The sequence below is a fragment of the Aspergillus stella-maris genome (assembly GCF_047715825.1).
Source record: "Aspergillus stella-maris strain CBS 113639 unplaced genomic scaffold BDV14scaffold_4, whole genome shotgun sequence".
Taxonomy (NCBI): domain Eukaryota; kingdom Fungi; phylum Ascomycota; class Eurotiomycetes; order Eurotiales; family Aspergillaceae; genus Aspergillus; species Aspergillus stella-maris.
The window spans coordinates 156,299-180,227 of NW_027396798.1; the positions used below are offsets into that span (position 1 = coordinate 156,299).

The 23,929-nt window shown below is 51.7% G+C and overlaps 10 protein-coding genes across 10 annotated transcripts; 8 read left to right on the forward strand and 2 right to left on the reverse strand.

Annotated features, from left to right (window-relative positions):
* Positions 1–1,759: 1,759 nt before the first annotated feature.
* Positions 1,760–7,176, forward strand: BDV14DRAFT_209810 (LipA and NB-ARC domain protein). The gene is made up of 3 exons (XM_073775743.1): positions 1,760–2,473; positions 2,662–3,376; positions 3,665–7,176. The coding sequence occupies exons 1-3, from the start codon at positions 2,171–2,173 to the stop codon at positions 7,111–7,113; spliced, it is 4,467 nt and encodes a 1,488-aa protein (XP_073632485.1). The 5' UTR covers positions 1,760–2,170; the 3' UTR covers positions 7,114–7,176.
* A 594-nt stretch (positions 7,177–7,770) lies between these two features.
* Positions 7,771–8,576, forward strand: BDV14DRAFT_164731 (uncharacterized protein). The gene is made up of 2 exons (XM_073767230.1): positions 7,771–8,180; positions 8,273–8,576. Exons 1-2 carry the CDS (start codon positions 7,985–7,987, stop codon positions 8,458–8,460), a joined length of 384 nt encoding a protein of 127 aa, XP_073632486.1. The 5' UTR covers positions 7,771–7,984; the 3' UTR covers positions 8,461–8,576.
* On the reverse strand, positions 8,566–9,713 carry BDV14DRAFT_164732 (putative FHA domain protein SNIP1). The gene has a single exon (XM_073767231.1). It carries the CDS (start codon positions 9,699–9,701, stop codon positions 8,637–8,639), a length of 1,065 nt encoding a protein of 354 aa, XP_073632487.1. The 5' UTR covers positions 9,702–9,713; the 3' UTR covers positions 8,566–8,636.
* Positions 9,714–9,842: 129 nt separating this feature from the next.
* BDV14DRAFT_84867 (J domain-containing protein) lies at positions 9,843–10,940 on the forward strand. Its single transcript, XM_073777675.1, has one exon. The coding sequence runs from the start codon at positions 9,908–9,910 to the stop codon at positions 10,886–10,888; it is 981 nt and encodes a 326-aa protein (XP_073632488.1). The 5' UTR covers positions 9,843–9,907; the 3' UTR covers positions 10,889–10,940.
* Positions 10,941–11,419: 479 nt separating this feature from the next.
* On the forward strand, positions 11,420–13,550 carry fmqE (MFS-type transporter fmqE). The gene is made up of 4 exons (XM_073777676.1): positions 11,420–11,796; positions 11,857–12,227; positions 12,297–12,487; positions 12,535–13,550. Exons 1-4 carry the CDS (start codon positions 11,640–11,642, stop codon positions 13,391–13,393), a joined length of 1,578 nt encoding a protein of 525 aa, XP_073632489.1. The 5' UTR covers positions 11,420–11,639; the 3' UTR covers positions 13,394–13,550.
* Positions 13,551–14,436: 886 nt separating this feature from the next.
* BDV14DRAFT_195792 (class I SAM-dependent methyltransferase) lies at positions 14,437–15,506 on the forward strand (the record flags this gene model as incomplete). Its single annotated transcript, XM_073772288.1, has 4 exons — positions 14,437–14,498; positions 14,574–14,681; positions 14,756–15,021; positions 15,085–15,506. 4 exons carry the CDS (start codon positions 14,437–14,439, stop codon positions 15,504–15,506), a joined length of 858 nt encoding a protein of 285 aa, XP_073632490.1.
* Positions 15,507–17,920: 2,414 nt separating this feature from the next.
* Positions 17,921–19,576, forward strand: gliA (MFS-type gliotoxin efflux transporter gliA; the record flags this gene model as incomplete). Its single annotated transcript, XM_073770913.1, has 2 exons — positions 17,921–19,031; positions 19,068–19,576. The coding sequence occupies 2 exons, from the start codon at positions 17,921–17,923 to the stop codon at positions 19,574–19,576; spliced, it is 1,620 nt and encodes a 539-aa protein (XP_073632491.1).
* A 295-nt stretch (positions 19,577–19,871) lies between these two features.
* On the reverse strand, positions 19,872–20,761 carry gliK (gamma-glutamyl cyclotransferase gliK; the record flags this gene model as incomplete). The annotated part of the gene is made up of 2 exons (XM_073772289.1): positions 19,872–20,201; positions 20,288–20,761. The coding sequence occupies 2 exons, from the start codon at positions 20,759–20,761 to the stop codon at positions 19,872–19,874; spliced, it is 804 nt and encodes a 267-aa protein (XP_073632492.1).
* A 243-nt stretch (positions 20,762–21,004) lies between these two features.
* On the forward strand, positions 21,005–21,880 carry gliG (glutathione S-transferase gliG; the record flags this gene model as incomplete). The annotated part of the gene is made up of 3 exons (XM_073772290.1): positions 21,005–21,062; positions 21,129–21,504; positions 21,595–21,880. The coding sequence occupies 3 exons, from the start codon at positions 21,005–21,007 to the stop codon at positions 21,878–21,880; spliced, it is 720 nt and encodes a 239-aa protein (XP_073632493.1).
* A 552-nt stretch (positions 21,881–22,432) lies between these two features.
* On the forward strand, positions 22,433–23,728 carry gliM (O-methyltransferase gliM; the record flags this gene model as incomplete). Its single annotated transcript, XM_073772291.1, has 1 exon — positions 22,433–23,728. The coding sequence occupies one exon, from the start codon at positions 22,433–22,435 to the stop codon at positions 23,726–23,728; it is 1,296 nt and encodes a 431-aa protein (XP_073632494.1).
* Between the last annotated feature and the right edge of the window lie 201 nt (positions 23,729–23,929).

Here is a 23,929-nt window from a genome sequence, read left to right on the forward strand (position 1 = left end):
CGAGATGGACGACCTCGCGGAAGCAGAAGCACGCCGAAAGTTCCCTTCCCGTGATCCCCTTGAGCACCTGAACGAAGACACTTTCAACATGGTCCTTGACCTTTTGTTGGAGTCTTCCGGCACAATGAAAAGAAGCACGGAGTGGTCGGGAGTATTCTTACAGAAACATGTTATACTGGCCTGCGAGCTAGAGCAGAATCTCTACTTCGGCGATACAGTTAAAAAAAAAGCTTCATCTCTGGACCGATGCTTTATCGTGAAACAACGCAACCCTTTTACACTCCCACCCAGAGCTCAGGCCCGTCGTTACACACGGACTCGAGCAGGCCTTCCTGCATACTATGCGCATATGAACTCGAAATTCCAGAGTGGCAATTCTTTGATTCTCGCGGGGATATATGATTTTTATGCTTTCGAATTTCAGTAATTAAGGCGCATATTCACGTTGCTGGAAAGGGCCATTGCCGAAAAAAACGCTGTCTCGCGAGGCCAACGCACTGATCGTTCTTGTCTATTTATCTATGCCTGTCTGAGAAATTCTACTTTTTAAGTCAAATACTTTCCTCATTTTACTCGCTGGATGGCTTCGATATGTGTTCAATCATCCATCAAGATTAGTAGCAAATGAAATTGAAATGAAGACCTGCAAGGCTGTTCACCACATTACTCAATCCCATAGCCCATACAAACCAAGATGCGGTCGCAACCCCTTCAGAAATGACAACCATAGACCCATAACCAAGGTCCCCTTTCGTTCACCTCCTGTACTACGATATGGTATCACAAGATAATCAGCTCAAACTCTCTTTGTCCACTGTGACTCAGGCCACGCGAGAGACTTGACTTTATTTTGCCAGAGATGTAACCCATTTGGCACCGTTGAGTCATAGAAAGGCACCTACCTACCTCTAGCTGGCTGTCTTAGGCATCTAGAGGTTTTCTCTCACTTCAGCTTTGAGCACTCTCCGTTTTTCGAGAAGGGATCTGCACAGTGAGCATAGGAGGCTCAAATGAACCGAGCTGCCTAGCAGGCAGTTTTAGTACGTGATGGTGCAGTGGAGGGTAGAAGTGCCCGGTACGAACCAGGGCGCAAATGCCCGGGAGTGCAGTGGAACGATCCATGGTTCGCTATGAAAACACCAAGTATACGAGTTCTAGGCTGAAGTGAGGATGAGAACATCGTTTATTCTAATTAGATTAGGTTGAAGGATGTACGTTAGGCCTCGCTTATACTTGAATGATGTGGCACAGACCGGTATTCCCGTTGCCTGCAGACTGATATGCGTCAGCGACAGGCGGCCCCATCTGCATGTCATCCTTATCGCCCCAGACGGAGCATTTCGATCGATTTCGTTCCTGAGATTGGGCGCGCGCCACAGCCTTCTTACTTTTGCTTGACTAAATTAGGGCTGTAATCCTGGTGTAAGCCTGCAGCATTTACAAGGTTGGTAGTTAATACCGAGCGCGTAGGCGAAATCAACCTTGCTCTTAGCAAAAACCGGCTTCTTAACAAGGGTAGAGCATCAGGGTGATAATAGATAAAGTTATAGAATGACCGCAGCCACGGGGCTGAAAATGCGCCTGCGCCCGCCCCAAATAGCAAGAATCGACGGTGCTGTTTTTGGCTAGTCAGGAGCTACAACCAATACAACAGCAGTGATGCGATGGGAGAAGCCGGGCAGGGGGAAGGGGCAACGAAACTAAGCGCCTGACCAGTGACCAGTCGGGTCATGCACCCCCCTCACACTGCACCTGCAGCCTGCAGAACACGAGCAGATCTTTGTGGCAGTAGGGGATTCCTTCACAAGAGCCGCAGAGCTCAATAGGAATTGACTAATTCCACAGCCCCCAGTACTGTGACTCTGCACTCTGCAGGCGCCTGCTGCCGATCCGGGGGGGGATCGAGGTGAGGTCGCATCTGCTTCAGCCTTGGGATCTGCTTTCCTGCTGGTTATATTAACTGCCTAGTCTGCTGCCTGCCTACTTGTCTACCTACTCTGACTTCTTTACATTCTCACCTACGACACACTACAGAGGTCCAAACGTCAACTCAACTTCAACACCATTCATGAACTGCCAACACATTACCCCCCAGGCCCCACCTGCCTAGATTCAGGTACCCGTCTATCGCATACTTACCAAGCTCCATCTCTCGATCTGTCGGATCGCGATGGACCTCGCCTCCCGCATCCGCCAATTCGGCCTTAACGTCGTCTACGATTCTCCCAACGCCCTCGTCGACATCGTCTTCGTGCACGGTCTGAACGGCCATCCTCATCGCACCTGGACCTCGTCAAAGACAGGCACCTTCTGGCCCGTCGACTTGCTCCCCGATGTGCTGAGCCAGAGTCGAGTGCGCATTTTGACATACGGGTATAATGCCAATGTGACGTCTTTTACGGATGGGACGAGCAAAGATCGGATTTTGAATCATTCGGAAACACTTGCTGCAAGTTTGGCTGCTAATCGAACGGTACGTTTGCTTTCTTGTCAAGTGAGGGTGTCACGGGGTTGTGCTGTGATGTTGACTGTTCCATGATGGTGTTTTGGTTTCCCCGCATGGATTGTGGTGTCTCCACGTAACACTTTGCTTTGCATACCAGCCCCCGCATTTTTCTTGTCATATTCCTCTACCATGATAGCTGACAATGAGCATTTTAGATCAAGAACTGCTCCGAACGACCCATCATCTTCGTATGCCACTCGCTGGGCGGGCTGGTCGTGAAACGCGCCCTGATCTACTCTCGAAGCCTGTCAAACGAGAAAGTCGAACACCTTCGGTCGATCTACGTTTCCACCTACGGCATACTCTTCCTCGGCACTCCTCACAATGGGTCTGAAGTCGCAAAATGGGGTCTGCTCCTGCAGAACATCTGTGCCGCTGTGTTACCCAGAAAGATTATGGATAGCTCTCCTGATCTCGTCAAGGCTCTCAGAACAAACAACGAGACTCTGCAGAACATCAACAGTCTCTTTACCGATATGATGCCACGATTCCACGTGTACTTCTTCCATGAAACACTGTCGACCGATGTCAAAGGAACCCGCGAGGTGATTGTCGACGAGAGCTCCGCGGCGCCCTATGCAGACGGTGTCGAGAGAATGGGAATCGAGGCAGATCATAGCCATATGTGCAAGTTCGACGACGAGACAGCGCCCGGGTTCGAAGCCGTTGCTGTGGCTCTTCTCCGTTACTCTCGTGATGCACCCTCCACAATCCAGAACAGATGGAATGAAGAGGAGAGAACCCGTATGATCAATAGGACGCAGAAAGCGAGAGAGATTTTCGGCGACATACCAGTACCCCCGCAAGCGAGCTCCGACCGCCAGACTGATAGGTCTGTTGGTGGAAATAGGCCAAATGAGGCTCCTATGGGTACGACTCCCCCATCTGGCCCTACGCGTTCTATTACTATGAGGGAGCATGAAATTGAGGAACCCCTGGATGTTGACGCTTTTCACTTGAATCGTCGTACCTGAATTTTCCCATGTTTGTTGCACTTTTTATTGTTATATATTTGATCTTGCCCCCCGCTGCCTGCGACGACAGTAGTCACGTTTTATGTTTCTTTTTACGACCATGCCTTCATGCTTCCACGATCACGCTTCATGTACCCTAGCGTCAATGCTCAACATAGTTCTCGCTGACTTGTGTTGCTCTTAGTTAATGCCCCTGTACAATCGTATTTGCCGTCCCCGAAAACATTACCCTCCTCGAAACCCTCACCTCCACCCTCTATGGACGGTAGCACAGATCTGGCCTTGTCTCGCTCCATACAAAAGGAACCGCTGTGGGTAGTACCTCCTGGATTCCATCGAAACGCAACCTTCGTCGGCATGGAGCGAGAGCTCGAGATTACACACACAAGACTGTTCAAGGCAAAAAAGCGCGCGGATAATCTGATGTCTGTACTCATTTCTGGTGTTCCAGGCTCAGGGAAGTCCCACCTTGCACGACAATATGTCTGGAATCATCGAGAAGACTACCCCGGCGGTATATTCTGGATCGATGCAAAGAGCCGGCAGTCCACCTTCAAGTGCTTTTGGGACATAGCTCAAGCGGCGACGCTGACTGACAGACAAGAGTTCCAGAGCCCTGACACCAAGTCATCGAGTAAGTATGTCGAGGCAGTCCGGCACTGGCTTGAATCCCGACAAGAGTGGCTCCTTGTCTTCGACGGGATAAGCTTCGGACATGATGAGGATATAAACGACTTTAAGCAGTTTCTTCCGTTCAAAGAACGATGCGGTATTATATATACATCGGTCGACAAAACACTGCGGAAGAAACAGCGTCTATACGAACCTTACCACCTTCTAGTGGCTCCTCTCCAGGTTGAAGATGCCTGCAAACTTCTGTTCAAGGATCTAGGTATCAAAAAGCCGACAAAGGAACAGGTCAAAAAGGCAACGGAAGTTGTTACTCACTACGAATGTCTCCCGTTGGCGATTCATGCCATCAGCCACCGGCTGAGTGCTACAGACAAGCCAATCGAGAAGTATCATATCAACTCGCATTTGACGGACGAGAAGCTCGCTGAACCTTTCTTGAGTATCATGCATGATCTTTACCGTGGAGAGCATTTCGAGGCGTTAAACCTGATCAATCTTCTCTCGTTCCTGGGCCATCATGTCCCGGTTGGACTCATAACTCTGGGGAAGTCGTTCCTGGAAGCCTGGAACATTGAAGTCTTTGCTAGCAGTCGCCACGGAGAGCACGGGGACCTCGACACCACGCTTGGTGTCCTCATTCGCTACGGACTGATTGAACGGACTTCGGACAAGTATCCGTTACTACAGACATCTTCGTCACCTTTGTCTGAAAGATACCAGTTGGACATGAAAGCGGTCATTACAGACTTGTCAGAGTCACAAACCGAGAGCAGTCAGGAAGGATTCTTTACTACCAATCACAGCTCTGGTGTCTCTGACGTTGTTAAGATCCACAGCGTAGTCCAAGGCTTCTGCCGTGATGAGCTCAAGATTATGGATAAGGAATCCAAATCCAAGGGAACCACAGGGTATTACGACTCGTGGCTTGTTGTCGCAACTCATGTCTTTTGCACCTCGTTCGAGGCGGCAAAGTGTCGTATGGATCGTGTTGATGACGCCGGGTCGGTCAAGGACTATCGCGAATACGAAACCCATGCGTCGCAGCTGATGAAGAACTTTCCAAAGCGCACGGCTCATGGTATAGTCACCGATGCTCTGAAGCAGCTGAAAGAAGCCTTGAAGACTATTCGCAGCGAGATCGACCGGATATCACCGAGCTCTTCGCAAGAGTCGATCCGCAAGCACCGATCTGTATTCGACCGATCAAGCAGCTCTTCATCTTTCCCAGACTCTACGGCCTCGGATGGCCCATCACGTCAGCTGACGCTGGACTTTAGCGACGTGATGCCTGTCAGATCAGAGTCACCTCAGGAGGCAAGAGTGTCACATCAGAAAGTGAACCTCGGTCCTATCATACCGCATATTTTCAGGGAGTCCAGTCAATCGAGTCATAAAGAAGAGTTCCTGAAGGAAGAGGGGTTATTGAGAGATGGGTATATCACCGACGATGAGTCGACGAGAGCTAGGTCTCCTGCAATGTCATCAGCCAGTCAAGCAACAGAGCGACCAAAGCCACCACAGCCGTCTAGCCCTCCGCAACAAGCTGACGAGGAGGGATGGCACGTGGTAGAGAATCCGTCCAAGTCAAAACCCACCCCAAGAACAAAACAGCCCAAGCAACAAAGACCGAAAAGGAAGCGAAAGTTTCCGCGGAGCATTGAGAAGCCCAAGCCAGCGGCTCCAGTGCTTGAGAGGACTCCTGCGCAGTGGAATCGGTTGTCAGGCGCCGGAGCTTTGAGCGAGCTTAGCCCTCATCGAACGGCATCAGAAGCTCTATTAGCTGTCAACAAGTTGAGTCCCACACAGTCAAGTGCTTACAGTGCGACGCGGAGTGAACCGATACAGCCGAAGAAGGAAAACGCCCCTACTTATGCCTATGTTGCATCTAGACTGGCGAAGGAGCCTATATCATCGGCAAAGACTCGAACATCATCTTCGCCTGGCGGGCGACAACGTCCTGTACTGTCGATGCTCCAGAGCCGCCCTTCAGAAGAGTCTTTGTCAAGCAACATGGGATACTCAACTGTTTCTGGTGACTATAAGCCCGACCCTATGAGCCATTCAACATACAGCGAGCCCGATCACGGACTGCTCCAGCAGCTGAACGCCCTCGACCTGTGCTCGCAATACCCAGGTCAGCCATTCGGGAACAGGAGGATGATTGTCCCTGCAGATCTCTCCGCCAGTACCCCAACCCTCAGCATCCCCTATGACAGAAACATCGAGATCCAAGTGCCCAAGCATAGATACAAAGGAGTCGCTACTCCAGCATTCAGCAGCAAGTCGTCAACAAACTTGTCCACGAGCATGCACCCATCTGCAATTATGCCAGGAGCGTCTCCGCCAAACTCTGAGCCAGCCCCAATCATGTCCCGGGGGCCTTCAGGACAGTCTCACCATTCGTGGTCTACAGAGCCACCCTCTCGATTCTTACCTCGTATCTCTCCATTACCGTCCAACATGAACCCCGCCGCTGGTTTCGGAGCAGCACCATACCAATATATGCCGCAGCAGCAAGCACTCTCTGGGACGGGAAGCTGGGTGTCAGATACAAACCCCGGTGCAACACAACGGTATCCTCCAGTCGACACTTCTTATGCCGCGGTAGCACAACGCCAATACATCCCACCCGTGGGTCTAGATCCCTGGGTCGATAAACAAGGCCAAATACCAGGAGCACCAGCGCCCCCGCCAATCCTACACTTTGGCGCGCACAGAATCGACCTCGCATCTGCACGTTTGCGTTCGTCAAGGCAGTATCAACCTCAGTTCCAACCGCCGCCGCAGTACGTATACAGTCATGAGAATCGCTCGGGGCCACTGTTTCCACTTCCGACGCATGATCCGTCTATCCCAGATTCGGTAACTTACTCGCAGGAGTTCCTAATTGGGCCAACTGGGGCTGGGGCTGGGGCTGGAAATGTGAATGCGAAGGGTGGAAGGCCAAGGAGCGGGAGTTCACCGCAGAGGTGGCCGCCGGGGCTAGGGCTGAACTTTTAGCGTGGCCCTAATACAAGGAATACCGATTATCATTACGGCGTTGAGGAGGAAAGCGATCGGAAAACAGAAAACAAAAAGGAAGAAAGGGAAGAAGAATAGCATGGAAGGATAGAGGTCGGAGCATAACTATGGGTCGTTGCATATCCGATTTAACTTGATTTGATAACGAGGTGTTGGATCATGCATTGTTTTTTCTATTTTACGCGTGTTGTGTTGCATGATACCCAGGACACTGGCACTGGCATACTTATATAATATACTGTACCTTGCATTGGTAATCTGTACCCATTGCAATGCATTATGGTGGTGGAAATACTTGAAAAGAGTGGTGACGGCGTTCTTGTATACAAAATATATGTTACCTATTATTTTCTGCACATTAGCTTCACACCAGCCCAGTCCACCGAAGGTATTATATATTTTTATAGAAACACATCTACAGGGTATATTAAATAAATTAACAACCACACTACTCTGTACCTACTCCAAGCAAACTAAGAACCCCAAAGGCCAAACACATGGCCGAAGCTTCTAGCCTAGGCAGTGGAGCCATTACTATAAGATCTGCAAACCGGGTTCTCCTTAGGGCTGGCCAAGCTAAATCCCGGTTCCGATGGCGTCATCTTGACATCTATACCACCAGCACCGGAACGGAATGTATGAGCTTCATGATGAGGAAGTATGATGTCAACCTCACACCATTACCACGCATTGGCGACTATATAAATCCAGAGCCCTGCTGTTCGAGTGCTCTTTATCAGACTTTACTTAATCATTCAATCTATCAACCACCAGACCACCATACCTCTACAAAATACAATACCTCTCTACCTCACATCTACAACACAACACCACCAACATAACCACCAAAATGTCCTTCCTCGCCCGCCTCAGCACCACAACCCGCACCGCTGCCCCCGCAGCACGCCTGAGCACAATCACATCCCAGCGCCTCCTGAGCACAACACCATCGTACCAAAAATCTACCGTCGACGCCACAAAGGATACACTCAAGAAGGCCGACCGCGCTGTTTCTGATGCTGCTGTTAAGGGGATTGAGACTGGTGGTGCGTACAGACTTACCCATTTACCCGCTTTGCCCATGAAATTTATAACAAATGGATGGTGGATGGACGCTAATGTAAATGTGAATGTGCAGAAGCCGCCGCCAACAAAATCAAAGAGTCTGTTTCCAGCGGCGAGGCCCAGGCCCAGGCTAAGGAGAAGACTGGCGAGTTGAAGGGTGAAGCGCAGGAACTTGCTGGTAAGGGTAAGGGTAAGGCGCAGGAGGTTGCTGGTGAGGCGAAAGGGAAGGCTAAGGAGGTTAAGAATGAGTTTAAGTCATAAACAACAGCTACCCTTAATTGAGGATGAGCTTTGAGTTTTGATGCCTGATGGCGAGATTGTAATACTACCTACTTTCTACTGAACTGAATGATATCATGACGCATTGCGTATTTTTGTCTTGTGTTGTCTTGTACATTGTAGATTCTGTTTAGGTATGTAGCTATCTATATGGTGGGTTATGAGTCCGGCGTCGTAAGCATAAGCACATACTCCCTGCTACTGTTCCCAAACTTAAGCATATCCTTATCCCTCAACTCAATGTACCGTCCTCCCGGAATGCGATCCCCATTAACGGCACTCCCATTCGCACTCTCCAAGTCAATAGCGTAAGGCTTAACCTTCCCAATCCGATCCCCAAACTCATTCCTCTTCTCCACAAACCGGAACTGGATAGCCGCATGCTGCTTTGAACAACTCGGGTGATCTAACGGGAAATCAACAACCATTCTCTCCCGCCCAATAAGCCAACAGCTGCGCTCGTTGAGCTCAACCATCTCCAATAGATCCGACCCCTTAAAGACATATAACCGCCAGGCCTCCTTAGCAGGCGGTTTCCGTGCCTCAGGCGGCTCATGGTATTTCAGGACAATAGACTCATTGCCCACAGTGACGGTGTTCGATTCGGCAGCGAGACGGCCGGTGTTGCCGAAATTAGGCTTCTCTTTTTCGGGCGGTGGCGCGGTGCCTTCTTGAATTGCGGACTCGGTGTTGTAGGCGTCTTGTTGGCTGGGGAGAGGCGCTTTTGAGCGGGTGGTGTTTCGGTCAGATTTGGGGGAGCGCGAGCGCGATCTTGAGCTTGCGCGGTGGTGTCGTGATCGTCTGTCTCTGTCTCTTTCTCCTTCTCCTTCTCTATCTTTATCTCTGTGGCTGTCACGATCGCGATCGCGGTGTCTGCGGTCTCGGTGGTCTCTGTCTCTGTCTCGGTGTGAACGTTCTTCTGGGGAACGGTGCCTGCGTCTCCGTCTATCGTCGTCTGTGTTTTCTGCACGCTCGGAGCGCTCTGGGTGTCGTCGTTCGTAATCTCTTCTGTGGCTTGTTCGGCTGGAAGGACTGCGCAAGGATTTTCGGCGAGGACTATCTTTTCGCGAGCTCCGGTGGTGTTTGCGTGAGCTGTCGTATTCTTCGTCGTCGTGACGCCGCCGTCGCTCGCGATCACGGTCGCGGTCGCGGTTTGGACTTCGAGAGTCGGGGGCTCGGCGGCGTCGCCGGTCTGAGTAGTCTTCTTCCATTGGCGACGGCATAACTCTGTTCAGTGTGGGTGGTGATGTAGTGCTTGAGGAAGGCTATGTGCAGCTTTACGTCGAAGCTTCGATGGCACGTGACAGCCCCGGAAGTACGGGTATCGGAGTCGCTGCGGCGAAAACAGCCCACCACCAGCTTATTCCACCTCTACCCATGCGTTCAATCCGGGGAAGTTCGCCTTACTTCTCCATTGGAAACATGCGGAATGATCAGGACGAGATTCATTTCTTTTACCGGTAGCAGGGTGCTATTCGGACAACAATGTCCTCCACCTCCACCTCTCTCGTCTCCGCACGCCGCCGCCGCCGCTGCCTGGCAGCGACCATACGCTACAGCCCACAGCGATTTCGCAGATAAGTACCTGTCATGGCCATCCAGCGACACATTCACGCCCTACGACATCTTCCACATAGCCCGTACAGCACCCTACAGCAAACACCGCTTCTACGAGCTCGTGAAAGTCTACCACCCCGACCGACCCTGCAATGACCACCCACTATGCAAAAACATTACCCCCGAAGTCCGGTTACAGCGGTACCGCATCGTCGTAACGGCCCATGAAATTCTCTCAGACCCAAACCGGCGCGCGGCGTACGATGCTACGGGAATGGGCTGGCACTTTAGCCCCGTCACGCATCGGCGCGGGCCCGCGAGTTCAGAAGCGCCAGATCCTATTTTCAAGAACGCGACGTGGGAGGATTGGGAACGGTGGTATAACCGGCATGGAAAGAGGCAGGAGAATCTAGTGGACCAGAAGACGTTTGTCACGTTCGTTGTCCTGCTCTTCTTCCTGGGCGCAGCTGTGCAAGCGTCTTGGTTCACGCAGGTTAATACGGGGTATGAAGATCGACTGAAGGATTTGAATGAGCAGTCGATGAGGTTTTTGAATCAAAGGAGGGAGAACACGGTTAATCAGATGGCGAGTGGTGATGCCAAGGTTCAGCACTTTTTGATTAGGAGGGATCCGTCGGGGTTTGGGTTGAAGGGGGGTGAGCAGGGGGTTTATCGGGAGACGTTGGCGCCTTTGCCGCAGGAGAGCTCTTCGCAGCCTCAGCGGATTCTGTCCGCCCCCCAGACTTCTCAGGGCTCTCCGACAGAAGGCTCACCGCGGGACCAACACTCGTCTATAGACAACAAACCGGCGAATGAACATCCGAAAGGAACAAAACATGGCCGGGCTCCTTGATTGAGGCGGGCCTCAATTTGGACATAGTCGGACTAGAGTCTTAGAACATCTGCTCAACAACAAGCACCTGAAATCGGGGCTGGCCCGCATTCCAGCTGGCGGGCCTATGCCAGCAATCTCAACAGAAACGGCTCGACCTTGATATAACCTATATATTCACGGGAATCTAGGACCCATCCAATATAAAAGACAGAATTCAGCTCTTCACATGTGTTCACATACGATCCCAGATTCCAGCATATGGTAGCGCGGTCACCAGTCTCTTGGGCCCTCGGATATACCTCATAGAGCCGGCTTGTCCGAGTCACCATGACCACCGCGCAGGTCTTATCAGGACAAAACAAAGCTCGGAGAGAGACAGCCCGAAACTGACAAAGTCGAATCCAATAATATTTGGGTTTGTCGATATACAATCTTGCTTCCTCTGTCTGAATTTTCCGCGGGTTATCCGACTCGAGCTAGGGTTATCCCCGGATTATCCAGGCAACGCCGTCGCAACGGCTCTTGGCTCCTCCAGGCCCGGCGCCAGCCGGGCTAGGATGCATCTACAGACGAATAGCCACGCAAGCCTGACCGTTCTCGGTCTATCTCGAGCGAACCATGCCGCCCCGCATGACATTCCCCGTGGGGAAGATGTTTGCTTTTAACAACCCCGTTCATCTCTCCACAGTTCCACCACGGTCGATTCTTAAAATCTCTATACCCACTCTTCTCTAGTATACGCAAGTTACCAGAAGGAGACATCAGCATCATGGGGAACAAAGACTCCGAGGCAGTATCCGCGCACATCGAGAAAGCGATAAACAGTACAGATGATGCCGCCGAACGAGGCCGCCTTATACAAGAACAAGAGCGCCAGTTGAGTCTTTGGGAAACAGCAAAGTTGCATCCTCGAGCTGTCCTAGCATGTACGTTCACCCGTATCACCATTCTTCAAGTCACAAGCGAAACCTAACACTTCTCCCCAGGCAGCATCGCATTCACCGCCGGCGCAATGTTCGGCTACGACCAAATCTGCAACGGCTCGACCATCGCGATGCCCTCTTTCATGATGTACTTTGGCAACGTTAATGAAGAGGGGTTATATCTCCCATCCATCTGGACTTCGCTATGGACGTCCATGACGTCGTTGCTACAGGCCATTGGGGCCATCTGCATTGGTATGATCTCTGATAGGGTAGGCCGGAAATGGCCTGGCGTTATTGCGGGGATTTTATCTCTTGCTGGGACGGCGGTTATCTATTATGCGAAGAGTCGGGGTGCGTTGTTGGCGGGGAAGATGGTTTGTGGGCTTGCGCTTGGGGCGGGGATGGCGATTGGGACGACGTATGCTTCTGAGGTGGGTTCTTCTTTAGCTTATATTTTGGTGAGGGTCGTTTGAATCGTGCTAACTTGTAGTTGTATTTAGGTCGCGCCGCTGAAGCTCCGAAATCCGATTCAGACTGCTCTGGTGCTCTTCATTGTCTTCATGCAGGGTTTAGCGCTGGGCATTGTAAGGATATTCGTACCTTACACAGATGAGCAAGCCTTCCGGAATGTGTTCGCTATACAATGGGCTGTTGGAGGCATCTTTGCCATAGCCTGCTTCTTGGCTCCTGAGTAAGTCTCTCGATGTCAACATCTTTCAATGAGCTTACGGCTGTTAGGTCTCCCATCTACCTCATCAACAGAAACCGCACAGAAGAAGCGCGAAAAGTCATGAACAAGCTCTACAACCGCACCAACATCGACGACCGCCTAGCCTACCTCGTAAAAACCATCTCCGAAGAACAAGAACAGCAACGAATCTCAGCAGGCTCCTACCTCAACTGCTTCCAAGGCACAAACCTCAAACGCACCCTAACAGTAATGTTCCTCTACAGCACAGCCAACCTCGGCGGCGCCGCCTTCCTCAGCCAGTCAATCTACTTCCTGCTCACACTAGGCCTACCATCCGTGCACGTCTTCGACATCTCCATCGGTGGCTTCGCACTAGCCGTTATAATCATCGTCGCCACAGGCGCCGTCGGTAAACTCATCAGCCGCAGAAACATGCTCCTGACAGGTTGCGCAATCAATCTCGCCTTCATGACAACCATCGGATCCCTCTACTATGCCCCCGGAATGGGCCCCGCCTGGGCAATAGCAGTCCTAATGAACATCCTCATCTCCGTACAAAACTCCCTCCTTCAAGCAATCGGGTGGCCCATCGCTGCTGAGATCTCGTCTTACAGACTCCGCGTCAAGACGCTGTCCATCGGCGTCTTCGCGCAAACGCTCTCGACCTGGGTGATGACGTTTACAGTGCCGTATATGTATAATGTTGATTCTGGGGATCTTGGTGCGCGCACGGCGTTTCCGTTTGCGGGAATTTCGGTGCTGCTTTTGGGAGGTGTTTGGGTGCTTGTTCCTGAGACGACGGGGTTGTCGACGGAGGAGATTGATCGGTTGTATGAGGAGGGGGTTTCTGTTAGGAGGTTTAGGGCTTATGGGCCGTCGGTGGAGGGGGCGGCGGAGGGGCGTTAGGCTATTGATTATTGAGTTTGTGTGGCAGTGATAGTGCTTATTACGCCTTAATTAGTAGGTTAGGGCTTGTTCTTCTACTGAGATCTGATCATGAGTCCTCAGGATGAAGATTGTTGGCTATATAATTCGTTCTTGTCAATGAATCAAGTATATTATACTATGCCATATACAGTAAACTATTGCTATCAGCCCTAGGAGTATGTCCATACGCATACGCCATGACCGGCATAGTCAGCCCCCAACGTCAGCTCGGGAGGCCGATGGGGCGCCTTCCCATTCGGGGATATCAGCGGATTTTCTCTAATTGATTGCTCATCTTCCTTTCTCTCTCACACCCATTACACTCGCCATCACGACCAGATCATCTTATCGTATTCCTCAGTCCATCAATTGTGTCTCTAGTCACCCAGTATACGCGGGGTATCTACGTTCCCTCGGCACCAAACACACAACCGAGGTGGGTCTCTGGGCCGTTTAACCATTCCAACTCTCCAAGCGGGGCCTAATGCATGGCTTATGCGCGCCAATTCCTGTACAGGCTACGGAGTAAAGTATAGCAATGCTTGTTATTGAAGCTGACGGAGCTTAGCCTCCAACAATGGCTTCTGCAGGCAATCATCTTGCAGCGTTGAATTCGTCCTACTCTTCAGCTCGCGTGAGATTGACCCCAACCCTCGCAAGCCACATTGATTGGCTTCCGATATGTATGGACTTGGCTTATCCCGTTCAACGATTTCTAGAGCCTATCTTCACGTCTGCTCTATGGCTCTGGCTTCATCGACGGAGAGTACCCGCCGAGCAGATCCCCGTGACTGACATCTCCTCCTTCCTGTTTCAGGCTCCCAATTCAGCTGAAGCCATCATGACCCGTTCGTGATCCGTGCCCCTCTTGTCCCCGCCACGGCTCGCCTGATCGTCCGGTACGTGTCCGGGTATTGGAGTCAACGCCTACACCGTAAATTCGGCATATAAGTACGACGGCTACCCCGGATGTGAGTCGCAGACTGCTTCTCGATACTCAAGCAATACACAATAACGAAACAATGGGCGACGCATCAGGGACTGAAATCTACTGTCTTGCTAGAGATGAAGCGGAGTCGCGCCGGTACGTCATTCCTGCGCTTGTTGATGTTCTAAGTATATGATCTTATCGGCAATATTGGCTAACTGATAACTGTAGACTGAATGGGCAGCACGACTTTATCGTCAAAGCCGTCATGGGGCTGATCAACAGCGCTATACCGCTTGATGGTGTTTCCACAGTTGCCGATGTCGGGACTGGAACTGGGTACGTTGCTGAAGCTTGACTCATAAATTCACACCGGATATAGCTTTTGTTCTAATTCTTGGCCCGGTGTATAGAATATGGCTCCTCGAGGCTCGAAAGCTGTTGAATGAAAAGTTCCCCGGCGCGGAATCAAATCGATACTTTCACGGCTTCGACATCTCAGATGCGCAATTCGCTCCATCACACCCACAGAACGTCGAGTTCTCGGTTCAAGATGTTTTGAAGCCGTTCCCATCTGAGCACCACAATCGGTATGACTTGGTCAATGTGCGCATGCTCGTTGCGGCGCTCCCGGAGGCCGAATTCCGGTTGGCCGTGCAGAATTTGACTACAATTTTGAGTGCGTATACACCACCTTTGGTCATATATAAGAGATACGATGACTGACTGACCTATCTTCTAGGACCCGGCGGCTACATCCAATGGGTCGAGCTAGACACATCCGGCCTCGTTGACGCGCCCGAAAGCAAGGACACCCGCACCAACTTCCTCGTAAAGTCCTGGCTCGACTACATCGACATGAACAACCTCCTCTTGTGCCCGGCAAACATCCTAGAGGATTCCTACAAGAAAAACGGGCTACAAGATATCTCGAACACAACATATACCCTAGAGAACCGGGAAGAGGAGCTAAAGGCGCAAGCACAAATATGGGAGACGCATGCCCTGTCTTCGATCATCCCGCTTATGTTGCAGAGGCAGGGATTCAGTGCGGAGGCGGCGCAGGACAAGGTAGATGAGGGTGTCCGAGGGTTACATGAGTGGTTTGGTGAGGGGAAGATGGTGAGGTTTGGGTTTGGAAGTGTTATTGGGAGGAAAGCTTGATTGGCCAATATTGGGAAATAATAGGCAATGTAGAATAGGTACGAAATAAGATGGCGATCTCGCACTTCGTCATTGGTTTAAGATTGGCAGATTATTCCTTCCAATGCTGATGAAGACCTGTGGGAAGCGATGGATGATCTTCCATTGGGTGGCTGGTATGGCGAGGCCGCCTAGCTAAGATAACTCTACCTGACTAATGTATGACTAAGCGAGGTCGACCCTAGGGGCAGGCGGTAACGGGCGGCAGTATGCTCCGACAAGACCCTGCAGTCACGTGCATATGACATAGCCTGTGCTCTTGGCGTACGTTTGTGCCTGAGGCAGTGAAAATAGTGGCAGGTAGTGGTGGTAGTGAAATGGAATGAGATGCAAAGTAGGTACGTTGCCCCCGTTGCCTTACAGATAGACGAGGCTGGTACCACTAGGTAGGTACAAACTACAATAACTATCCAGATCATCAGGTTGTCAGCCAGCCATTGAAAGATTAGATATTTAGACAAAAGCACTCCATGCGATGAAGTCCAGCTAAGAGGGAACCATAAAATATTCACTATCTATAAGGGCTATAGTACCAATGAGTTGTAGACCATTGGATTGCGACCATTGTATACGGTATTATTCTGGATTCCAAAGCGGGCAGATTCTGTGGCTAGCCGGTCGGTACTCCGTACCTCCAGAGTTAGGGAAGATTGATTCAGGCATACATACTGCTTCGATATACCCTGGATGAACATGGAAGGGTAAGGTAAGGGAAGCACTCGATTGAAGTAGAATAACTCCCTCTATATAGCCACGGGAAGACGCGCGAATAGGTAAGGTAAGGTACTCTACTCCTGACGACGAATTGGAACCTATGAGTAATCCTGAAGTTTTTACAGTGAATAGAATAGAATACTTCTAGATCCCAGGTTTATTCTAAAGACCCTTCTGGATTAGCTCGGGTCTGCTACCTAGGGTTCTATCCCGTAATCGCCATAATGAATGGAAGGTTTCATTTCTCTGCACTGTCCCCGCCCTCGTCATTGCCATTGTCATAGCGGATTGCATTTCCCCCGGGAGAAACGAAATAGGTGGAGTCATGCGCTCGTCAAGATGGGTTCAAAACTTTAGGGTAGGTAACTATGTGTGAAAGGACATATCAGGAGCTTTCGGGGCTCGACCTGACATATGAACGAAAGCTACCTAGTCAGTAGCAAAACTTTTGGATACTCCGTCTTGGAAGCCCGAGTGCAAGAAATTGTAATGTAACCCAATACTATGCCATTCCACCTCGCAAATAATACCTGATAGGCTGCGACGCGAATTTTGTTGAAAGTAAAAGGGTATACCAGGAGGCGTGTACTCATTCCATTCCTGATTGGAGAGTATTAGTTTACCTTGGGGTATCCTGTTACATCGCTTTGCAGGACCTGATTCCATCCTGCATAATCGCCAGATGGCCGCATTGCCTTGGCTGTAAATTGCGTCCAGGCCAATCTTTATTACTTATTACTTTCCCTGAGATACAGGAGCAATGACAAAACATATGTCCTGGGACTAGACATACACTGTGTAACAGTGGGATATGCACCCTGGATTCCATCTTCAAGTCACAGGCACAAGTCAGCTCCAATGCATGCTGACTACCGGAGTGCGGCTTTCTAACAAACTCTCTTGAAGCCATGAACTCTCACAACCTGGAAGAGCCATGATGCGAATAACTTTGACAATATGACCCAGACACTATTAGCCCAAAGTAGGGCGAATGAGTATCATAAATATAAGATCCCAGGCCTATGTTTTTCACCTTCGGTGATAACTTGGGAAAGAAAGAGCCCGGCCATATTGCTTGCACATAGTATTCAGCAGCCAGGCAGCTTACTCGTAGGGAGTATATGTCTGGGTTCCGGGGTTGCCAGAAGTAATTGGTAATAATTTCAGATTCACCAATTTGTGCAAGGTGGCTACGTATATCTAAGCAATGTGGTCTAGTCCGAGACTTGATTGACTGGGTTCAGGGTTGAAGTGTCGGCGACTATCCGCCGGAGACTTTACGGAAACTTTCTAGGGCTGGAGTCTGACACCCCATCCCAGGAGAAAGACGTACGCTGCCCATTCACCATGCAGCCTGGTTGTCTGCGAGTACCCTGAAGCCAGAGTGCAACATAGATCAACCCCAGGCTGGGGCTAGCGGGGGTGGCACCAGCCAGGGATGCGGGCAAGGGGTCTGGAACCGCAGTATGATCAAATCATCCTGGTTCTTTGTTTGTTAAGCGTAGGTCTAGATGGTCCAGCTAACTAATTCGAGCCCCGGAGACTTATCTTGTATCTCTCCGGGGAGCGTACATGTAGAGGTCATTTCGTGGCTCTTCTCTGTCATTTCTTGCTGAGGATCCACTATCATTGCCTTCCATTTATTTTGATCTTGCTACACAATGTCTCTTCAGATTAACGACGAGTCCAAGCCCGACGTCGAGTCGACCACGCCTCCTGATACTACCGACTCGCGCGCATCGACGAGCAAAGATGAAGCTCAAGACCAGGCGATGCAGTACCCGTCCGGGGTTGCCCTGACCATTATCATGGTCGGCCTTGTCGCTGCCATCTTCCTCATCTCGCTGGACACAACTATTGTCTCAACTGCCATTCCTCGCATAACCGATGAGTTCAAGACCGTTGCCGACATGGGATGGTACGGGTCTGCTTTCTTCCTCACGCTCGCCTCGTTTCAAGGCTTCTGGGGAAAGACGTACTATTACTTTCCGCTCAAGACCATCTACATCATATCCATAGCTATCTTTGAGATTGGCTCTCTGATCTGCGCTGTCGCCCAGAATTCCGTCACGCTTATCGTCGGGCGCGCCATTGCAGGCGTTGGTGCCGCCGGTATCTCAGCAGGCTCCTACACCATCCTGGGCTTCTCGACACCCCCCGAGAAGCGTCCCGCAATGACCGGTATCATAGGAGCCAGTTTCGCCATTGCAAGCGTCGCAGGCCCCTTGATCGGCGGCGCCTTCACAGACCACAGCACATGGCGCTGGTGTTTCTGGGTGAACCTACCCATTGGCGGCGTCGCCGCAGGACTAATCCTCATCTTCTTCCACTCCCCGCCCAAATCCCAGGCCGCAAACACCCACTGGAAGGAAATCATCCTGCAGATGGACCCATCAGGCATAACCCTCCTCCTCGGTGCTATAATCTGCTACCTGCTCGCCCTGCAATGGGGCGGCGCCGCCGAACCCTGGAACTCCGCCAACGTAATCGGCACCCTCGTCGGCTTTGCAGTCCTCATCATCCTCTTCGCCGTAAACGAATACCTCCTGAAAAACAAAGCCATGATCCCGCTCCGGCTCGCAAAAAACCGAACCCTCGCTTCCTGCGCAATCTTCACTTTCTTCCTCTCGGGCACTTTCTACCTCCTCCTCTACTACCTCCCCATCTACTTTCAGTCCATCAAGGGCGCGTCGGCCGCGAATTCGGGCGTGCGCACCCTGCCGCTCGTCCTAGGAAATGGGCTCTTCGCTGTTGTATCAGGCGCCCTGCTAGGTCTATTAGGCTACTACATCCTCCTCCTGAGCACAGGGGCGATCTTCACCACCATCGCCGCAGGCCTCCTCTACACGCTCGACAAGACCTCCTCCTCAGGCGCATGGATCGGATACCAAGCGCTCGCAGGCATAGGAGTAGGCCTATGCATCCAGGTGCCCATTATGGCGGGGCAAGCCGTAGTGGAAGTCCAAGACCTCGCGATCATCTCAGCAGTCATGCTCTTCTTCCAGTGCATGGGGGGCGCGATCTTCGTGCAAGCGGGCCAAGCCATCTTTAGTAATACGCTGCTGAAGGAAGTGCTCAGGCGCCTGCCGGATGTTGACCCGGGGTTGATTATCCAGACGGGCGCGACGGAGCTGGGCGATGTGTTTGGGGGTGAGGAGCTGGGTGTTATTTTGGATGGGTATGTGGTTGCCTTGCAGGATTGCTTTTTGTTGGCGATTGTTTCGGCGGGGATTGCGGTTTTGGTTGCGGGGTGTTCTGGGTGGGTGAATTTGAAGAAGATGAAGGGGGGTGCTGTAGGGGGTGGGGGCGCGGTTTAGTGCTGGGTAAGTATGGGAGTCTATGTAAGGTGTTTGTATCTCGTTCTCTTTTCTCTCTCTCTCTCTCTCTCTGTTCTTCTTCTTCTTTTTCTTCTTCTTCTTCTTCTTCTTCTTCTTTCTGTCTTCCTATTTCTTTTTTCCCCATTGTCCGTGTCAGCTTCCTCGCTACTCCCACAGGTCTCTACAATATGGCACACTGCTAATATCCTGTATTCCATCTCCACTCCATTAATCTGGCACCGCTTTCATCATTCTCTACACCAAATAGAACAATCCCATAATCCAATCAACCAACCTACCCATCCCGAAATTCCATCTTCACCCCATCCCCCCTCCCCCAAACACCCGCATGCAAATAATCATGCCACGCCCACATCCACCCATAAAACGTAATAATCACCCACCCCAACCAAGCCGGACTATGCCCATTCTCATCCGTCTTGACGCGAATCAACCGCACCAGTAACCGCTGCCAAGGGCGCCACATGCTTAGGAAAAGAATCGCGCCTAGTCGCGCGCTTAGGGAGCGTTGTAGAGCTGTAGCGGAGTATGAGGGGAGGGAATCAATATAGGTTTTGTATGTTGTTAGGGGGGCGGATTCGGCGCAGCCTTTTGAGATGAGGCCCTAGCGTGATATCGTCAATTCCAGCATTAGGTGCTGTTTTCGTAGGGGTGTGGTGTCTATGACATGTCATTGTGGGTGGAACGTACAAGGTACCGCGCACTCGGCGCCCCATTCGGCCGCAAGGGGTACTTCGCCTGCAATGTGCGAGCTCGCAGCGGGATATCACGATATCGAGAATCAATTCCCCCCGTGCTATCGAGGATAAACCCCGCAACCTCAATCTCATTATACGCTACGCCGCCGCCCTCGCTAATCACGAGCTGCCGGTAATCCGCGGGAACAAGAAGGTACGCGAGGCCGTGGACGGCGGGGACGTCGCGGGTGACGCCGTGCGTGCGGAGGGTTGTCTTTTTGCCGACGGGGAATGCGGCGACGCTGGCGAAGGAGGGCTCTGCGTATGGGATGCCGAAGATGTCGAATGTTAGGTAGTGCGTTGGGACGACGACGGGTTGGATGTCGAGGGGGGTGATGCGGCGGCGGGTGAGGACTGAGACTTGGATGTTGGAGCCGTAGGCGAAGTACCAGATTGCGTCTTTGGGGTTGGGTATAGGGCGAGTCATAGTATTGTGGAAGGTACTTTCTTCTTTTGTTGAAGTGAAGTTGTCTGATGTCTGATATCTGTTGTCTTGTGTCTATTTAGGTTATTGACTTTAGTATCCATGGTGGACTTGGTTGGTTAGGGTTGCGCACGGCGTCCGAAAAATCGGAGCACAGACAAGCATCACTTTTAAAAGCATACCGTGGCCCATCTGATTACCGCCCACATACTATTAAGAAAGACGCATAGCAACTCGAAAGAAAAGATGACGGAGCGACCATCTGATCTCACTGTGGAAAGACTCCTGCTCTTCGTGGTCCAGGGTCTGTCCATCCATACCAACCCATACCACACCATAGCAAGGAACCACCCACTAACCAAGCCAAAAGGCACCGCAACATCAACCCACAACACCGTAAAACCACTCATCCTCATTGAAGAGCTCAATATTCCGCACGATATCTACATCGTCGAAAAGGTCTCCGCCCCCTGGTTCGCAGATATAAACCCGCACAAGATGGTCCCCGCGCTACAGGACAGATTAGCCGACGGCCAGATCGTGAGCGCCTGGGAATCAACCTCAACACTAACATACATTGCCGACGCGTACGATAAAGAGGGAACCTTTGGAGGGAAGAACCTGGCCGAGCGCGCGGAAATAGGCAACTGGCTTACATTGCATACGGCGGCGCTGGGACCGACGGCGAAATACTGGCTTTATTTCCATGCGTTGCATCCGGAGAGGTTGCCGAGGACTATTGAAAAGTATGTGTCCGTTCTTTTTGCTCTTCCGCTTATAGGCTTCTGGTGAGAGGCGTCTTGTGTGCTGAATCTTACAAATGTTGTATGGTACAGACTACAGTCGAACATCGCGAAACAATATGACATACTGGAAAACCGTCTCCAGAGGTCAGGACAGCATTACCTGGCTGTTGGCGACAGACCGACTATTGCTGATATCGCGACGCTGCCGTTCGCCATGGAGTCGACGGTCAGGCTATTCGGGTTGGATGTGGAGCAGTGGCCTAGGATGAAGGAGTGGGCTGCGCGCATGGGCGAGCGAGATGCGGTCAAGCGGGCTTGGGAGAGGGTTGCAGCGTTTGGGCATGAAGAGAAGGAATATGGGTTTTTGAAGTGTTAGTCTCAAATTTCGCTATTGGGAGTGGGAAGATTGAATATAGCTTCGTTAATATCATTGTATACATCATCTTCTCGTGAGCCTAAAACAGCCCTGGGCAATAAGAGGACATGATTTAAACCAGGCAGAGAGCCTTAGCGAGTTAACCCTGGTTGCTGAGAATCTCAAGTTGCACCTTATTAGAAACCCAACGGCGGCATCACCGCCAGCAATGTGAATGGATCCATAGCCAAATAGCTTGTCTTCTGGGGCTCGGCGTGTCGCAGTTTTAAAAGTCTGATGACTGATAAGCACCAAAGGACCTCTCGAATGGACCCTTCTGAGCGGAGAGTCCGCTCGCTTCGGTGGGTAGGCATAAGAACGGCGAGTTAGGCTTCGGCGTCCGAAAATGACCGGAGACCTCCCCAGGAGGAAGGGTGGCTGTGGTACATGCCTTCTATACCAGGCATGGATCTATATCAACAGAGAATCAGCAGGACCAAAGGGGCTGAGACATGTTTTGCATAAACTCTCGCTCACTTCAGAGAGCCCACCAGGCCGATTAACACCTACAAAATGGCACCCAGTATCCAGGATGACAACCCGTCCAACGATGAGGCATCAACGCCTGCCGACCTAGTAAACATGGTCGGCGACCTCATCAAGCTCAAGTCGCGAGTCCAGCGCCTACACAGTATCCTCCAAACCCCCGCCGCCCGCTCCTGGCTCGACAGAGAACTGCACAGCTACGAAAAGCTCCCAGACAAGGAACTCGAGGAACTCGCGCTCGAACTAGTCGACAGCATGGACCAGCTCCAGCTCGACCTCGTCCCCTCCATCTCCCTCCTCACTGACGGCTTCTTCGGCTACCTCAACAGCAAAGCCCTATGGGCCGTCGTCGACGCCCACGTCGCAGACCACTTGGCCACGCATGGGCCGCAGGGCGTCTCACCCCTCGGTCTCCGCTGCGGCATCCAGCCGCAACGCCTCGACCAGCTTCTCGACACCCTCGTCAACAACGGCATCTTCGCCTATGACGCCAGCACAAAGACTTACAGCAATAATCGGGCATCTGCCCTCCTTACCCACGACCACTGGAGCCAATGGCACCTCTGGTCAGACCTTTACCCGAACGAGTTCTTCAACGTTTCCCGCTCGCTCCCTGCAGCCGTGAAGATCGGCGAGGCTCGCACCGCCGCGCAAATCGAGTACGGCACGGATCTCGATCTCTTCGAGTACCTTGCCAAAGAAGGCAAACTGGCCAAGTTCCAGCGCACGCTGGGCGCCGGTGCAGTCGCCCAAGCACAGGGTCTAACGGTCGACTATCCATGGGGTGAGCTGGGCGACTCACATATCATGGATATAGGCGGCGGGTCAGGCGCATTTTTGGCCTCGCTATTGCGTGCGCATCCGCGGCTGAGCGGGAGTCTGGTTGATCTGAAATCCGTCATTGAGCTCATCACGCCGGACTTTCGGAACGCTGGTGGGAAATTCGCGGATGTCGGGGACAGAGTGGCTGAGTTGGTCGTCGGGGACTTTACAAGGGATATCCCGCCTGCGGCGGTATATACGATGAAGTGGTGTCTGCATGATTGGATGGACGATGACGTCGTCACTATCCTGAAGAATGTGCGCCGGAGTATTGTTTTGGAAGAGAAGAGTCGCTTTCTGGTGATCGAATCGGTCAAGGTGCCTGGGAGGTCGGGGAGGTTGCCGCGGTATGGCGATCTCACGATGATGATTACTTGTAATGGCAAGGAGCGGTCGAAGGAGGACTGGAAGCATCTGGGGGAGCTGGCTGGGTGGAGAATTGAGAAGATGCATCGTGTGAGGAGGGCGTGGCCTTGTGTCATTGATTTCAGGCCGGCTTAGGTACTTGATGATGTATTGGTTTGCAGCTTTTAGCCACCGGACAGCTGTATCTGAATAGTAAAACTATTCTCTATATAGTGATTATTGAGGAGCCTCGTATAGTAAGTGCGACACTGAAAACCACTGCAGCAGGCCCGCGTAAAGGGTCCGACTGTTGTCAAACTACCTAGGGCTCATCCGCCCCGTGAGCATACACACTTT

What these genes read in the sequence shown, in the direction of transcription:
- BDV14DRAFT_209810 (XM_073775743.1), top strand. Translation starts at nt 2,171, where the DNA reads ATGGACCTCGCCTCCCGCATCCGCCAATTCGGCCTTAACGTCGTCTAC. An exon ending in GTTTGGCTGCTAATCGAACG is followed by an intron (nt 2,474 to 2,661) that starts GTACGTTTGCTT and finishes TGAGCATTTTAG; the next exon opens with ATCAAGAACTGCTCCGAACG. An exon ending in GCCAAATGAGGCTCCTATGG is followed by an intron (nt 3,377 to 3,664) that starts GTACGACTCCCC and finishes TGTTGCTCTTAG; the next exon opens with TTAATGCCCCTGTACAATCG.
- BDV14DRAFT_164731 (XM_073767230.1), top strand. Translation starts at nt 7,985, where the DNA reads ATGTCCTTCCTCGCCCGCCTCAGCACCACAACCCGCACCGCTGCCCCC. An exon ending in TAAGGGGATTGAGACTGGTG is followed by an intron (nt 8,181 to 8,272) that starts GTGCGTACAGAC and finishes GTGAATGTGCAG; the next exon opens with AAGCCGCCGCCAACAAAATC.
- BDV14DRAFT_164732 (XM_073767231.1), bottom strand. Translation starts at nt 9,701, where the DNA reads ATGCCGTCGCCAATGGAAGAAGACTACTCAGACCGGCGACGCCGCCGA.
- BDV14DRAFT_84867 (XM_073777675.1), top strand. Translation starts at nt 9,908, where the DNA reads ATGATCAGGACGAGATTCATTTCTTTTACCGGTAGCAGGGTGCTATTC.
- fmqE (XM_073777676.1), top strand. Translation starts at nt 11,640, where the DNA reads ATGGGGAACAAAGACTCCGAGGCAGTATCCGCGCACATCGAGAAAGCG. An exon ending in TCCTCGAGCTGTCCTAGCAT is followed by an intron (nt 11,797 to 11,856) that starts GTACGTTCACCC and finishes ACTTCTCCCCAG; the next exon opens with GCAGCATCGCATTCACCGCC. An exon ending in GCCTGCTTCTTGGCTCCTGA is followed by an intron (nt 12,488 to 12,534) that starts GTAAGTCTCTCG and finishes TACGGCTGTTAG; the next exon opens with GTCTCCCATCTACCTCATCA.